This window comes from Protomyctophum parallelum (genome assembly GCF_964188405.1).
Source record: "Protomyctophum parallelum genome assembly, chromosome: 2".
Lineage (NCBI taxonomy): Eukaryota > Metazoa > Chordata > Actinopteri > Myctophiformes > Myctophidae > Protomyctophum > Protomyctophum parallelum.
In genome coordinates this window covers 16447889-16465917 of record NC_139699.1, presented here as the reverse complement: position 1 = coordinate 16465917, position 18029 = coordinate 16447889, and the positions used below count along the sequence as shown (strand labels likewise).

The 18029-nt window shown below is 41.6% G+C and overlaps 1 protein-coding gene across 1 annotated transcript; it reads left to right on the top strand.

The window, feature by feature from the left end:
* Window positions 1-10764: 10764 nt before the first annotated feature.
* Window positions 10765-12500, top strand: LOC310854539 (putative G-protein coupled receptor 21; the record flags this gene model as incomplete). The annotated part of the gene is made up of 2 exons (XM_083759219.1): window positions 10765-11563; window positions 12205-12500. The coding sequence occupies 2 exons, from the start codon at window positions 10765-10767 to the stop codon at window positions 12498-12500; spliced, it is 1095 nt and encodes a 364-aa protein (XP_083615345.1).
* Window positions 12501-18029: the final 5529 nt, after the last annotated feature.

Below are 18029 nucleotides of genomic sequence, written 5' to 3'. Positions count from 1 at the left end.
TCTGTGGTATTGAAAAACATCGTGTTTATCCGAGTGGGGTTCTCCCTGCAGTGCTTGCACATCTTAATGACAGGTTATGCAATTTGAATGAAGGGAACTTGCAAAGGCGTGAATTAGCTGCTAATAATTGTCACTTTTTATTTGACTTGACATGCATCCATTCTTTTTCTCTTTCTTTCCCATTTCCACTGAGATATAATGCTGTTTTTATGCTGGATAACAGAGTATAATTGCTGTTTCTCTTTTTTCCCATTACAAATCTTCCAACTGTACTTGTACATGGGGGGCACGGTGGCACAGTCGGTACTCAATAGTGCTGTCGCCTCACAGCTAGAAGGTCCTGGGTTCGATTCCCGCTGGGGACGCTGTGGGCGTGCTCCCCCCTCTGCGTCATCAGTGCCCATACATGAGGCGGGGTTGGCGAAAGGGCCCCCCTGTGTGGAGTTTGCATGATCTCCCCGTGTCCCCTAGGTTAGGTAGGTACCCTCACAAAAACATGCAGTAATCCTGGTCTCTAAACTACCTCTCCCTGGCCAGCCGGGGCGCCTGATGGAGGGGAAAGGAACTGGTCGGAATAACGTATTCCTTCCACGCGCTACGTCCAACCAGGGAAATTACCCCCTGTCAGGTGAAAAGAAGCAGCTTGGACTCGTCATGCATAGGTCAGTCCGCCCCCCCCCCCCCCCCCCAGGCTGGCAGAGTGCAGCGCCCAGGATTACATTACATAATTGGCACTGGGTGAAAAACTGGGTTGCAAAATCGTGGGATTTAACCACGCAAAACTAAAATAGCCTATTCTACAGTGTCTATTTTCTGCGATGAGATTTGGTGTGGAGGGAAAGAAAGGGCAGACCAAGTACATAGAGTGCTGGGGGACAGCGGTCAATTAAGTGGTTAATGCTTTAAATGCTATACTGACAAACGGTGCATGTGGGTAGACAGGCGATCGATTTACTGTACTGTATGTTTCCCATTTTACATTTTCTGAATGAAAGGTACACGGCGCTTATGTAAGTATGACATTTTAGCTTCAGTATTGGAATTTTGATGCTAGGGAGATGAAGGAAAAAAAATATTACGTGCAGGGTCAACATGAGCTGTCTAAACGGCAAAGAAATAAAATATAATTTGTTTTTAGATTGTGCAGAACTGGACTATATTGCACATGCACACACACACACCACAACTACAGTACAGGAGTGTATTTCACATCTCCCTAATTCATTACCATAATTGTGCTGTAACATAGAATACGTTTAGGTATTTCTGGTTTATTAAATTTCATGAAACTGAAACATTTGCAAACGAAGACTTATTTTTCACCAAAGACTATTCCCATTTAAGTCAGACTTTTAGTCAGACTTACAAAAAACAAAAACAAATATTCTCAGAAACATAATATCTCAAGCTGGGTTTCTGTTTCTGTGGTATACTGTATACATTTGGCAACAATGGAGCATATATTTGGATGCCTGGAAACCAGACAAATCTGATTTGCTGTAGTCAGCTGGTCAGACCGTCATGCCAGTTGGCAGCAATATTATTTGAATATCACTCATTGACCTGGAAATCTGGAATCATGAAGAAAATTAATCTACATTTCAGTTTGGGGGTTCTGGGTTGTCACTCATCACTGTACGTAGCATGGAAAGTGAAGTTAGTCCTTGACCATGTTAAAGAGAATACGTCTCTCAGAGATAATTCAGACTCCCTCCAACCTGTCGGGTTGGTTTTGTCCATGCTGGAAGCACCATGTTATCTGATAGACAGGCAGTATAGTCCCACTTGTTCTCTTTCAGACAAAAAGAGTCAGTTTCAATAGAACCTGGCTTCATCAGCCTCCCGCAGGCCAGGATAGTATCTACTATCTATCCTAAATGTGTTGCCCCTCACTTGTAGAAACAGACAGTGATCCTTCCCACACACACACAAACACAATGATCAGCGGCCACATTCCTCCACATCAGTGAAGAGCTCACCCACACAAACATGCTAGCAAAAGTACTTGATTCTCTCTCTCTCTCACTCACACTCAACTGGGATCAAATAAAAATCACCATGCAGGTTTAAGCGCATGCACGCGCAGTCGCGCACGCACACAACACACACACACACACACACACACACACACACACACACACACACACACACACACACACACACACATACACACAAACACACACACACACACACACACACACACACACACACGCAACTCATTCAAGGCAGAAATCCTCACAGAGCAATAGGAAATGCATGAATTGTATGAATACAATATGTGGATTGCATCCTACACATTGGCAGATGCTGAATAGATTTAATTATGAAATATTTCTGTTGGATAATTGTACAGCACATCTCTTATACAGTACACATGCCATTTTGTCACAAATCCTTGACTTGGCAATGGCTTTGTTTGTATTGTTTATTTTGTTGTGAATCAATTTTGTGAAGTTTGGAGGCCAAAGTATGATATAAGTAGAATGAAGTAGCCTCTGAATGCTTTCATCTGACACTGTGAAAGAGGACATATTATGACAAATGTTGATACAGTAGTAGCACGTACAGGAAGAAAAGGATATGCTCTACAATTGAGCCCCACAGGGATGTATATACTGTATATTGGACAATGGGTATCCTTCCTCCAAGTTGTACTACTTGTCAAAGTGTAAATTGCAGACTTGAAAAGAAAAGAATCCAAGGCACTCCGTCTTTGGTGAAAAATGTAATAGTTTATTTGATGATGAGCAAGGCAAATAAATAACCTATGACCTACGCGTTTCGCCCAAAAGGTCTTTGTCAGGGTCAAAATCCAATATATATTGGATTTTGTGAAAGAGAATGGTACGTGGCATGCATACAGACAAAATAGCTCGGTGCCATATAGTTTTTTGAATTTTTCCAATTAACACTGTCCCATTTGAAAGAATTAAAAGCCACACAGCATTATATACATTGTGACTTATTATATTGGAGAGTGCAGCCATCTGTGGACTTTTGCTAATTCATCCAGCCTTGTCAAACTCAATTACCCTGGGGCTACCACCAACTTTGGTTTGGAGTGAGATTTGATCGTATGAGCATATAGCGCTATAATTAAATTATATATATTAGAGAAATAGGAGTTGTGGCGTGAGTGTGTGCAGACTGTAATTTGTGTGAGTCTCACTCTCAATGTGTGAGAGTTCATTGGCAGCTGTGCGCGCACGCGGCACACCACATCAACAACTAGAAAGGGGCGCATATATCTCGACTAGACTGGGTTGCAGCCGTCAGGACTCGAGGACGCTGCGGGGGACATAGCAGCGCTTATATGACATATGGTGCAACTTTTCACATATCTGTGGGGCACCTTATGGGCAGATGTGACTATCAGAGGCGCTCTCTATAAGGCCTCTCAACATACGATTTCAATTTGAAATTTAGTGGATGTTACGTTTCTTTTCTAAAAGCCAAAAAGAATCCCAAGACTGAAAATTACTTTTTGCAAATCTGCACTGATCTCATTAAATAACCCCTATGAAATCCTCAGGACTGAAATCTGTCCCCAGGACTGAGAATTAATGAATAGTTTATTTCGATCTTTCAGAGGGAGACATTACACAAAACAGTTTACTTTTTTTTTTAGGTGATCGAAAAGGCATAGGCAGAAGCTTAAAGCTTATTTGTGCCTATCCTTATCCCAATTTATTCCAAAATACTATTGAGGATATGCATCACAAATCACAATCAACATATAAACAAAACAAACAAATTACATTTATAAAGAACTTAGAACTTAAGCCCTGCATGAATATCAAACCTCTCTTTGAAACTCATTCCTGAGAAGATTTGTACCAAATCTTCTGCAATATAACCTGACATTTTTAACATTTGTAGTGCGTTGTTTAGAAGCCTTGCATACATTGTGAGTTTGGACAATGTGTTCATATATATTTTTATAGGCCCCTCTCTCAAACATTTGACAACAATTATAGGTAAATCCAAACGGAATATGATGAATCTGAATGATACATGTTTATCACATAACTTCAGAGATAATGTGTGGTGATTTGTTGGGCTTTTGGACAAAATCTGGAGTAGCAAAAAGTGTGTTTTGAAGACAATGCAAAATTGTGGAGAAGATAAGATAAGATAAGATCAGATCTTTATTGTCACTGTATGAGACATACAACGAAATTTCGTTTAGTGCAACCATAACACACAGCAGTATCAACCATAACACACAGCAGTATCAACCATAACACACAGCAGTATCAACCATAACACACAGCAGTATCAACCATAACACACAGCAGCATCAACCATAACACACAGTAGTATCAACAGAGAGAGAAAAAAAAGTACAAAGAAAGAAACACACACTGATGGGGCAATTTCATGGCATAAAACTGTCTGTTATAGTCCAGTCCAGTCAAGTCATCTCAATTCATTAATAAGAGCACTATAATGCACCATTAAGAATAGTAAAATACACCAATAAAATGGTAGGTAGGCCAAAACATAAGGCAGCGTGGTGTGGTGTGGCGCCACCATGAGGCTGATTTGAAAAGTTTCAGGTGAAGTATGCATCTTGGCGTCCTAGACTCTGAGTACAGGAGGAGACATCACTGACAGTGTCTTGAAGCAACCAATCCAAATTTGTTTTAGAGGTCAATATTCAACACGGTCCATCAACTTGCTTCTATTTCTGCTCCATGCAGTGCGGACTGGGATCAACTGGTTGTGCAGTTTTCTGGAGCAGTCTAGAGCTGAAATAACTTTGGTATTCTTGTGGGGAAACAAAAACAAAGGTTTGCCAACTGGATATATATAACCAGTACACCACTCCCTAAAATTCCAGAGCAATAGCCTCCCTAGACTGGAATAACTCCGGATCACACTAGTCAGTTGAATCGGAACAGAAGGTTACTGCCACCTCCAGGCTTGAACCCTGCGTCAAAAGAAAAATAAATTGGCAAACATTTTCGAAAATAGTGAAAATAGACAATCTACAAGCTTGCATTGCAACACTATTTGTATACACAGGTTTAATGTTTGTCTTTAGTTCCATGTTTGTTTTGTAAACGCTGTTGACAATGAAGGGAAGATTTACGTCATAATGTGCCATTTACGTCATATTGTCTCTTTATTGTTAATGGCGTTTTAATGTTTGTGTTTGCACCGTTTGTTTTACATTACCTGATCAACAAGAGTTAGACTTTAATATATTAGCGCCCCTCACGTCACACGGGTGTGATTTTTATATTGACACCTGGGATTTTGCAGTACATGTCTATGTCCAACTCCAGTTGCAGACATATTGTACAGTCATAAATATGGAATGTATCTCTACATGTTGAAATGCACAAACTAACTCTCCTGACTATTTGTGATTGCTATGCAATAGTCACAGTTATACTGGTGGGAGGTTTCGTCAATTTGCCCAGTCTGAATGAATATTACATTTTCCTGTGCACACCATTCCAGTTTATCATAACAAACAAATGACAATTAATTTATGTCATGTTTGTGAAAGGATCAGTGAAGAAAGCATACATAAAACATAATCCAAGCAAAACACAATATTTATTCCAGCTCAATGTCAGACTTTCCCCGAAGAGTCTTATCAGGTAATATGAAATGCCATCCATCTTTCACTTTCTCTCTCTCTCTGAATAATCCACTACTAATATTTTAAGATTAATTGTTAACGTGGGCTGGCAGCTTCCTTCTAGAGACCCAAGGGATATTTTTCCCCACTACATTTTGTACTTCATATAGCCGCCTAGAACAAACATACTGTAAGGTGTGCATGCAGTGCATACATGCATTTACAAGACAGAGCATTGCTGCTCAGTGGCAGATCCCCCAGAGGACAACTGACAGAGATTTGGCTTTGATATATGTGCTTGTCACCATCTTAATCCATTCTGGGCGGGAACCCCTTTTGGTGTTAGCATTATGTTATGCTTTAGCTATTGAAAAATAGCAGACCTACAAGCTCATAGCGAGCTTGTAGATCTGCTATTTTTTTTATCTTGAAAATGTGGCACAAATCATTGAATATATATTTCGAACATTTTTAACTAAAATATTTGCTTCTGGGAGAACTACATATTTTCAGATGGGGGTCGGTGGCCAATTACATATACTTTTGGGGGTCCTTGACATGAAATATTGAGCACCACTGATACAGAAACATAGGGTTTTTCAGGAAAATGTCAGGATTTTTTAGGCCTAAATGGGTTAATGAGCAGATCCTTCTTGTGATGTTCAATACAAGTGCTCCAGAAAGGCAGACATACTCCTCCTGGGTTATTTTCTCTCTCTGCCTCTCTGCCTCTGTCCTCCATCCCTATTCACACTGAATCTTCCTCAGCCCACCGGGGCGTTTCGCTCTCACCTGATTCTGTCTCTTTGTAAAAGGATATGCACTCAGCCCTATACCTCATATACTGCTATAAATCATCAAAGATAAGACCTTGGCTGAAGTCAAAGTGCACCCAGACGCCAGCTATTCTGAAAAGTAGAAAATAATGTAAATAGTCAAATAAAAATAAATAAAACATGTCACTGTTTATCCATTTATGAATGGACATGGCCTCGATCTGCCTCAATCATTGAGCCACGAGGTAAAAAGAGATGAGATTGGCCAAGCCATTATAGGCATATATATATATATATATATATATATATATATATATATATATATATTATTATTTTCTTCCCCTTCATAGGAACTATGACTCATAGGAATAGACTACGCGACAACAACCTATACTCTAAGGCAGTGACGTAGAGTCTGTGGGGGCCAGGGCCCCCATGAGGAATTGGACCTGAATATATATATATATTCGCCTTGGATTGTCCCGCGGGCCCCATTATAAAAACATTTCGTTTCTGCTCTAAGGTGACAACCAGAGAGACGGGTGACAGCCGGAATGTATAGACGGCGTCACAGCACCCGGGTGCAGTATGGGTTGACACCCCAGCCTGTGTCCTCCGTGAGGAGGAAGCCCAACAAACCCTCGGTGAGGCCTTTAGGAGGGCCATTCAAGCAGCAAGCGGAGCCCGACCTTCTCGCTCGGGTGGAGTCTGCATGGAACCATTGCCCGCAGCCCACCGCTCCTGAATGGGAGAGGAGGGGAGGGGCCCGGACAGGAGTCAACCCACAGAGCCTAGTCCTTCCATGCGCCAGAAGCGTACCTCCCAGCCCTGGCAGAGTTGTTCTGGAGTAGCCTAGTTCCAACGGATTGTGTGGCCCTGGTTTTGATAGTGTGATACTGTGATTTGAGTCTGGCTTATTGCCAGGCTCCTGGTTTTGGGCCTAGTGAGACTGATTGAGGGTAGCTACTGGGACGTAAGTCGGGACTTGATCACCCCGGCTGGGTCGCCTGAGTGAGGGGTGTGATGTTCGAGAGACCCGGACAAAAAATAATAATAATAATAATATATATATATATATATATATATATATTTTTTTTTATCACATTTTATGAAAATAGCTAAGCTTAGCAGATGTAAAGCGATGCATTTCCGCCAGTTGTCATAAGACTGAAAGCAGACTTATATCGGCAATGAGTTTTCATTCAGGCTCACGTACTTACTTACTGTCCTTTATGCCGGCTGGCATGTGATTGATTGATTGAAATATTTATTAACAGTTTGCAGAATTTACAGTACATTTCAAGCACAAACTCAATACAAAGACTGTTAACTGTGAGTGGACGACCCAATTAAGCATTACACTTGTTTACAACAGGGTCCACATTGTTCAATTCATCAAAACATTTAGAGACATACAAATAGACATTTCTATGTAGCTAAAGAACAGAACAGGAATTCATCATATAGGAAGCAAAAAGGGAAAAGATACATATACAGTGAGGGGAAAGGGGGGGGGGTGGGGTGGGGGGGATTCAGATTTTACAGAGGCCAGTTTCGAATTGCAGCCATCCGTAGGTGCCCTTTGAGAGCGGTTTTGAAGGAGTCAAGGGATTCACATGTCTTAATGACTGTTGGTAGGGCGTTCCACATTTTGGTGGCATAGGAGCGAAAAGAATTTAGTCCCTTGTTTGTGCCGAATCTGGGTTGTACATGGTTTGTTGCACTCCCTCTGGTGTTGTGGGTGTGGACTTCGTTTACATTAAGGAAGTATTTAGACAGGTACATGGGTATCTTGGTGGTGTAACGAATCTTGTGGACCAGACCCATTGCAAGATGCTGTACTCTGTCGTTGACCCTAAGCCATCCCAGCCTGTCAAAGTGGGCAGGGGTGAGGTGGGTTCGGGGGGTGAGGCCAAGTAGGAGCCTGACCAGTTTGTTTTGGGAGGTCTGGAGCCTTGTTTTAAGGGCCTTTGAGGTGCTGTGGTACCAAGAGGTGGATGCATAGTCAAAGAAACCTTGTACGAGGGCTCCTGTTAAGGTCTTCAAGGTGTTTTTGCTGACCAGTGAGGAGATCCTGTAAAGGAATCTTGTTCTTTGATTGACTTTTTTGATTACGTTGGTGGCCATTTTATCACCGGAAAGATTGGCCTCCAGGATGGAACCTAGGTAGGTAATTTGATCTTTTCGTGTGATAACATTGTCACCCACTCTAACCAAGAAGCCATCTGCCTTGCTGAGATTACTATTTGATCCGAAGAGAATGGATTCAGTTTTTCCCAGGTGTAAGGATAGTTTGTTATCAGCGAGCCAGGTGCAGATTCTACCGAGTTCAGAGCTGAGGGTCTTTTCAACCTGCAGTTTGTTCCTGTCCGAGACCAGCAGTGCTGAGTCATCTGCGAACAGGAACAAGTTGCAGTCACAAGCTGAAGTCATGTCATTGACATATATTAGGAACAGTAAAGGCCCTAGTATGCTTCCTTGTGGGACGCCACAGCTCACTGGGAGGGGAGGGGACAGTGTTCCGTTCACCTCCACCATCTGTTCTCTCCCCTCCAGGTAGGATTGCATCCAGCTCACTGATGTGCTATCAAAACCAATAGCTTTAAGCTTGTTAACCAGTATGGAGTGGTTCACGGTGTCAAAAGCCTTTTGGAGGTCCAGCATGACCATGCCGCAGTATTTTCCAGCGTCCACCTCGTGTTTGATGTGGTCGCTCAAATAGAGGAGGCATGTGTCAGTGGAGTGGGATGTTCTGAAACCAGATTGGAACTCGTACAGCAATTTATTAGTGGCAAGATACTTTTCAACCTGTTCATAGACTATTTTTTCCATCACTTTCGAGATGGAGCTTAGAATAGAAATAGGGCGGTAGTTGCCAGGTTCTAATTTACTCCCTTTTTTGTACAGGGGGGTTACTTTGGCCAGTTTAAAATCTTGGGGGACCTGTCCCTGTTTGATGGAGAGGTTTACTATGTGGGTGATGACAGGAGCTATGTAAATGGCTGAGTCTCTGAGAAATTTGGAGGGAATATTGTCATGGCCAGTGGCCTTGTGGGGTTGGAGGGCACTCAGTTTTTTAAGTACCTCCTCAGTTGTTACCATTGCCATTTTAAAATCATCTTTACAAACACCTAGGTTTTTGTAGAAGGCTTTGATGTGTTCTACACCAAAACGCCCAGAGTGGGAGGGCAGTTTGTTAACCAGCATTGTTGCAATGTTTGTAAAGAAGATGTTCAAGTGGTTGGCTACATCAAGCTTGTCAGTGATGAGGGTGTTATTCGATTTGATGTTTATGTTAGTAAACCTGGTTTTTAGTTTCTGACCACAGCCTAGTTGGTTGTTTAGTAGCTTCCAAAGCTCCCGAGGATTGTTTTTAATTTCCTCGGCTTTATCATTGATAAAGTTACTTTTTGCTGATTTGGTCATGGCAATAACACCGTTTCTTAGCTTGTTACATTGGGTTTTTAGGATGTACAGTTTGGTTTGGAGATCACTGTCGAAACGCTTGGCTAGCTTGGACTTGCATTTAAGAAGTTCAGAGCATTTGTTGTCTCTGGTTTTCATTGCAGCCAGTATGTCCGAATTCATCCATGGCTCCGAGCGGGTTTTGACCCTGACGGTTCGCAAAGGAGCCATGATGTTTAGTACTGATGTAAATTTGGTTTTAAAGCCAAGCCATGCTTCTTCGACTAGTGAGCTCCTGAGCACATCGGACCAATCCAGACTCTCCAGTTTAAGGTTAAAGGCCTCGCTAGAGTAGGTTTTGAGGTCCCTAGATATGACTGTTTTGTGACAGTCAAACTTTAGTTTTTGTATTTTGCGGGTACAGAAAATCATAAAATGATCACTGAGCCCACATACAATAACCCCTTTCTTGGAGATTCTGGATTTGTCCGAGGTCAGAATGAGATCAATGACAGTTTGAGTAGAATCACACACTCTTGTGGGTTGGGTAATTAGCAGCAGTAGCAGCAGTAGGGCAGCAACAAAGAATCTCCACTTCAGTCTGTCCTGGGCCAGCGTCTTTATAGATCCCCAGGTGTGACGCAGGGTCTTCAACTCTCCCTCCACTGTCCTACCGACGCCAGGTGTTCTTGGGTCGGCCTCTTTTGCGTTTGTTTGCCCTCTGGTGTCCTGCAGTGAAGTGCAGTTTTGGTGATGTTTTCTTCAGGCTCACGTGATCAATGATGAAAGTGCATCTCGCAGGTGTGTGACTGATTGTTGTCGAGGCACTGGTTACTTAGCCAAATAGCCAGTGTGTATGCCGGTATGGTGTATATCTTATAGGCCTACTATACATCATCATCACCCACGGTCTTTGTTCATTACTTTGCCTTTCAACCATGGCTGCCAGCTGTCTCACAAACAATGTAACCGACTAATTCCAACGGTAAAATGTATCCAACTTTAAACGTTTCAACGTCAGAGGACTTAAACCATTCAAGAACGCACACACTGAAACTCGATTTCAGTCACCACCGGCACATCAAAGTATGCATCATATCAATATTGGGCGTGATGATCACCTTGGGAAACATTGCAGTTCTTATGGTCATCGCGTCCGCCGTGTCCGGATGGAAACGAAACACACGATACTTACTGCTGTCTCTCACCGGTGCAGACTCCGCGTTTGGACTGGTCGTAATGCCCATGAACCTGTGGGTGAGTTTGTTCAAGGATTACAGTCAAGGCCCAGATATACTTTGTCACGTCGTGGCCTTTTGCAACGCCACGGTCTATTCGACGTGCATATACACACTGGCGTCGACGAGCTTCGAGAGGTACATCGCAGTGTTTTATCCCCTGAAATACTCGACGCTGATGACCCGAAGGAGGACACTGCTGTTGATCGCGTTTGCCTGGTGCTTCCCCCCGTTACTGCTGCTGCCAATCTCCTTTCCAGACGGCATGATCATCGAGGTGCACTTCTCCGGAGCGTCGTTGGTCTGCAATCCAATTTATTCCACAAATGTCCCATACTCCCTGACTCTGGTGTGTTTTATATTCTTCCCGTGCTCAGTCATCATGACATATGCCAACATTGGACTGTGGTGCGCTGCCAAGAAGCAGAGACTGAAGTTGCGCAAATACAGTCGTAGCAGCAGGCCTGACATCGCGGTCAGGGTGGTCGTTCCTGTGATGACGGTTTATTACACCTGTTGGACACCCTGCATAGCAGCTATGATCTACAATGGTAAATATTAACAGTTTGCAGAATTACAGTACATTTCAAGCACAAACTCAATACAAAGACTGTTAACTGTGAGTGGACGACCCAATTAAGCATTACACTTGTTTACAAAAGGGTCCACCATGTTCAATTCATCAAAAACATTTAGAGACGTACAAATAGACACTTCTATATATAGTCAAAGAACAGAACAGGAATTCATCATAAAGGAGGTAAAAAGGGAAAAGAAATTACATATAGGCCTACAGTGAGGGGAAAAGGGGGGGGGGGGGGGGGCGGTGGAGGTAAACTCTAAATAAAGAAAAATGTATAAGTATAAAGTCTCAGCTAATCCTTTTTAAATTGAAATAAATGTACAAAGAGCTTTGCAGTTCAGTGGGCCAACCAGTGAAAGGTAAAGCTTAATGTCACTTTGACATATTTTGTTATGGCATTTTACATTGAAGATGACTATCATGTGCCATCACTACAAAAAAGCTGTTTCTGCGCGCGCACACACACACACACACACACACACACACACACACACACACACACACACACACACACACACACACACACACACACACACACTATAATTTCTGGCAACTGACACGGCCAATGGTCCTATACATTGTCCATTAATCCTGACGTCTGCCTGCCAGCCATTACAGGTAGCAGAGTACCAGAGTGGGTGGAGTTCGTGGTGGTTTGGCTGCCGGCCTCCAATGGTTTTCTCAACTGCATCTTCTACTTCTGGACTAACCACAACTTCCGCACCAAGCTGCACTTCACCGTGCAGAAGTGGTGTCTGTTCCTCTGCCCCGGGCTGGCCAGTAGCATCGGTTGCTCCGCCGACCCACATGCACAGTTTGTAACGAGCGTCTTTCCCGGTCCGCGCTCCACCAGCGTGTCGTCTACTTGTACCCTTTTGACCCTGGCTGACCACAGCACCGTCTGAGGAACGCCACAAGCCTGCTATAGAGCAGGGGTTTTCAACTGATTGTGAACAAGGGACCACCACCCTGACATGGAATGAACCTGGGGACCACTGTCGTGTTGAGTTTGGATAAGCTTAGTGCTTTTGTAACACTTGCTATGGATCCCATCTGTATACATCCCACTGTTTCTCAAACAATGGTCCATTGACTACTAACAATTTCTTAAGAATGACTCAATCCGGTGCACTTCCCCCTCTTGAGATTCTAACTCCCTTTTTCAGTTGAAATTCTTGACCTCCAACTTGTGGAAAGAACATTTAAAAAATCAACAAATCCTACATGAATGGTCGGGGACCACGTGCAATACATCCACGGACCACCAGTGGTCCACGGACCACCTGTTGAAAACCCCTGCTTAGAGCAACTGATGACAGGACGGGTATGGAAAGTGCTATCAGGCTATATGTTCACAAAACAATAACCTCCACGATTCATTCTTCCTTATTATTTTGAATTGTTTTTGTTCACTTTTCTTTTAAAATAACACTTCTCAAAACCAGTACAATGGTGTTCTACTGAGTAGAATACATAGAGAAATGTGTAAGTTATTTTTTTCTGATATTATGCATTCTAAGCCTCTTTAAACACATTTTAGTTGAGTTGAGTTTAGTTTATTTTTTCTTTTTCTTTTAGTTATTCCATCTAAATTACGGTAGCTTATGCAGCACAACGTCTCCCTTTCCTTTTATAGAACTACTTATATGGTGTCAAATTTAGCAGATTGATCTTTTGTTGTATACATATTCCACATCAAACAATTAGTCAAATTGTGTGAACTTGTATGATTTGACTTGTAATACAATTTAAAATTGTGAGTTACATTAACATGACTGGTGTTACGAGCACTTAAAAGACTGCGGTCATATATACCAACTGCTTGATTTAAACTGTTCAATTCGACAACCTTGGCATATTAACAGCTGGGTGAGGATAACCTTTGAGTCAAAGCATTTCAATGTATGCAAGGAAAAAATGTCATTAAGCCACTACAGAGCAGAAAGGTCACCTCATTTGTGTCTGTCTGAGAAAGATAATTTTTGCCTACTGTGTATGTTTGTAACATCATGGTTACCTTTTTAGCCAGAGGTCCTTTATTTTGAGATGTTGGGGACTGTGATCTTCCTCAATCTGTGTTGTATATGTCAGGGCAGCTGTCTGGCACTGCCCCAGAAAGTGAGCAGACTTGTGTTTACTGGCATGTGATGGAGTAAACACAGGTTTTCCATAGCTCTGCCCTTTATTTGAACAGAAAAGGTTTTATTGAACTTGTTTTAACCTTCAAGCTTCCGTTTGGTTTAAGACCATACTGCAAGTTGGACTGTAATTGTAAAATAGTGCCAAAAACATGAAGACGCAACATTTTTACTCGAATGTGAACTATTGAGTGGCTTTTCTAAATGATTGACTTGTACATAAATTATACTTTATTCTATTGACTTTATTGTATTTAAAAATAATGTTTGATAATGTATTTGTTTCTGAAACACATGTTAAATAAAGAATTGTGCCTAAAATCTCAAATGTACTGTGTAGATAAAAACTACATTGTACAGTATAAGATTTTTGTATAAATGTATTTGTTATTGAAAACATGGAAAGGCATAGCTTAGTGTTAATACTCAGACACATTACTTGTTATATGTCCGCTAACGTGCATGTCTGCAAGTGAGAAACCTTGCTATACTGTACAGAGAAATATCACGTTCTCTGCCCTTTTTAATGTGATAAACCTCAGGCACAGGCTGGGCTGCCTCGTGTGTCAAAATGTCTGTTAAGAGCAACACAGCATGCTAATAAGCCCCAGGACTTAATGAAGCTGTTCCCTGACAGCACATCACCGCATGAGCTGCTGCCTGCCTGCTCTAGTATGTTTAGTTTTTTTTCTCTTTTTGTTAAAATAGCAGATGCGCAACCTCAATGTGTTGTGTTGAGCTTATAGACGAGCTTGTAGACCATAAAGGAGAATTCCGGACTAGACGTTTTCTGATATACTGTACAGCAGGGGTACTCAACTGGCGGACCGCAGTCCGCGACCGGACCGCGGACCTCTTTGCGGACCACCCAAAAAAATTAAATAAAATAAAATAAAAATATATATATTCTTTTAAGTTAATATATCAGATGGTATACATTTCTCATGTGAAATTGCTGCAAAGGCCCCCAAAATGTACCCCAAGGGCCCCCAAAGTTCTGGCGCGCGCTACACACGCACAGTGTTGCCTGCCAGGGCGTATAACTCCCGGCCTGATTTGGAGTTCCACTCCGGGCCTGCACTCTGCACCCCATTATTGGTTGGGTGGAAGGGGATCTGATTTGTATAAGTTGGCTTGACCATACTAAACGGGCATAGAGCCCCGCTCTCCGATGGACGCCGCGCATGGGACCGGACCTTGGTCTTATTCAAAAACATATTTGTGGACCTTCATTTCTAGTTGAGGACCCCTGCTGTACAGTATCCTACAACGAGCTCGTGGTACAGGACAGTCAAATGTCATAACTCCACCCAGAGTCCACCGCAGTGCGTAGTGGGGTTTTGCAGTATAATCGCTTATTTTGACAAAAAAAAAGAATAAAGATGTAAAATGGTAAATGGTGCATTTATATAGCGCCTTTATCCAAGGCGCTTTACATAGATTGTGCATTACATTCACACATTCACACACACACATGGCGGCGGAAATCATGCAAGGCACCGACCAGCACATCAGGAGCAATCAGGGGTTCAGTGTCTTGCTCAAGGACACTTCGACACTAACTCTGGGGGAGCCCACAGGGTTCGAACTGGCAACCTTGCGGTTACCATCCAGGCAGCCACTCTACCCCTGAGTCACCGCCGCCCCATTCATTGCAGTGTTTGTACAGTTTCACCAGAGATTTCTTCCAAAGTCCCTATTCTGGGACGCTATAGTCACCTTCCAACGCATTGTAGATTTATTTCCAGCAAAAGAGAGAAAGATAAGGGGGCCAAGTATATAATATACCCCTGGGGGACCCTGGTCAACAAAGTGTAAAGGATACAGTAAGGATACATAAGTGATTAATCATGAATTCATAGCTCTAAGTTGTTGACAGGAGTCCCCCAGGTCTCTATAGTAGTTTTGTGTTTAAGAACATTAGAAGTCTTGGATTGATGGACCCCCCCCCCCCCCCTTTTCTTTATTATTATTATATATTTTTCTCTCTCATGTATGTTTACATTTCTTTACTTTATTATTATTGTTAGTATTATTTATGATTATTATTATTATTTTTCAAATGTGTTACCTTCTTTTTTTTTTTATTTATATTTTTTGTCCCACGATTTTGTAACCCATTTTTCACCCCTGTGTCAATCATCCTGTGATGTGATCCTGGGCTCTACACACCCTCTGCCAACCTAGGGAGAGCAACGGACTTAACTCATGCTTCCTTCATGCTTGAGTGTCCAAGTTGCTCCTTTACACCTGACAGGGGGGAGTTTCCCTGGTTGGACGCGTGGAAGGAACACGTTATTCCAACCAGTTCCTTTCCCCTCCATCAGGCGTCCCGGCTGGCCAGGGGGAGGCAGTTTAGAGACCAGGATTGCGTTACTTTCAATGTTGCTGCTGTCTCCTTGGGGAGACAATTCTGTACTGTGAACTGAATGATGCTATATGATGCTTATGTATAAAATGTATTGTCTACCCCGGCAATGACAATAAAAACATTAAGTTGTAGAAAAAAAAGGAACATTAGAAGACAGCTAGATTTCTTAAAATAAAAGTGCTAACTAATTTATATTGAATTAACTGTTCACCACACCTCTCCTTTTGCTTTATTTAATGTAGATGGCAGAGAGCCGGGGAATGACAGCCAGGCAACACCCTAACACAGGACTCTCCAGTCAGAATTGGTAAGAAGCCCCATTGGTGCAATTATCTTGGCTTGAGCTATTTCTGCACAACGCAACACGTCATTGTGATGCGTTGTGAGCTTATACCGTACGTAGATCACCTGTTTTTATCTGTTTATTTTTTATTTTTACATGCCTAATGTATTCATGGATTACATCAATTTGTTTCGTTTTATTGTCAGTGCAGTGGGCATGTGGCTAGATATGGAAGGTGATCTTATCATCTTTGTGTTCCACGTGTCATCCCATTAATGTTGTTCCAGATGGTGGAGGTCTTACAGAGACCGACCTTGAGGGCACTAGACTTGACATTAGCAGCCACATCTTCCTGAGGAGGATTGCACTTATAATATAACCCATTTTGACCTGAGATCAGATTTTAAAAAATATCTTACATCCTGACAGTTTTCTGAAAAAGCTATGTTTCTATATGACAGTGGTTCTTCGATTTTCCAAAAATTATATTATTATATTATTATTAAAATCTTGTAGCTTGTAGATCTTGTAGATCTGCTTTTTTTAAATAGCTAAAGCATAACGTAATGCTGCTAACACCAAAAGTTCCCGCCTAACATGGGATAAGTGACAACTGAGTCATGCGGACTGATGGCTGTCATACAGTACAGTAGCTGGACTTCGTGCTTACAGTGTCAGTATGAAGGCTAAATATCTTTTATGGTAGCAGTTTTCTTCAATTTATTGCCATAAAGATTGCTTAACTTAACACTTTAATGGATACAAACATTGAGCTAATTTGTTCTATTCTCTTGCATCTCCCAGCATGTACATCAGATAGACTGGAAAAACTAAAGATTAACCTAGGAGAGATATCTAATTACTTTTTTAATTTAGTTAGTTAGTTATCTGTATAATCCATTTTTGTCCAATGCTTCCTCATAGTCTATATGCTAACAGTGACAGAATATGTAGAGATAAGAAGACAGTTCAACCAGTCCTGGAATAGTAAGAGCTTGAACCAAATTTAAATTGCAACTAGTTATTTTGCATCAGCACATATAGCCTATGTTGTTTAGTTTATCAGCATGTTTGATGTTGCATATTTCTTTCTCGCAATGTATGAAGCCATGATAAGCCATGTGCATAATACTATTCAGTTTTTTCATCAACAGCTAAATGAAAACACTGCTGTAATACAATTTCCTTGAATATAGTGCCATCTTGTGTTCATGTTAGTAAACTGATCAGGTGTGCATTCTAGCATATTTTAAGTCCAAAACCGATTTACTCCAAAACCGTGTTTTGCATACTTGTGATATTGAATAATGCAAATACTAAAAGTAATATTAAATCAGAATTACTTTTCATAATTTATGTAGCATCATTGTTATACATTTGAATGATATTGAAATTGGCAACAAAAACATAAATACAGCTTGAAATTTGGACTGAACTTTTATACAAGATATTTCCCTGCCATCCTTGGATTTCCAATTAACTGATCTTTAGCTGTGATTTTTCCACTGTCTTGTTTTGTAACAATATGTTCAAATTGTATGTGACAGAACTGATGAAGTATTGTCTGAACATACAACCTACCAATTTGACATCTAACTTTGAGCCTGACTGGTTATAAAACTACAGTCTACAGAGGGTAACG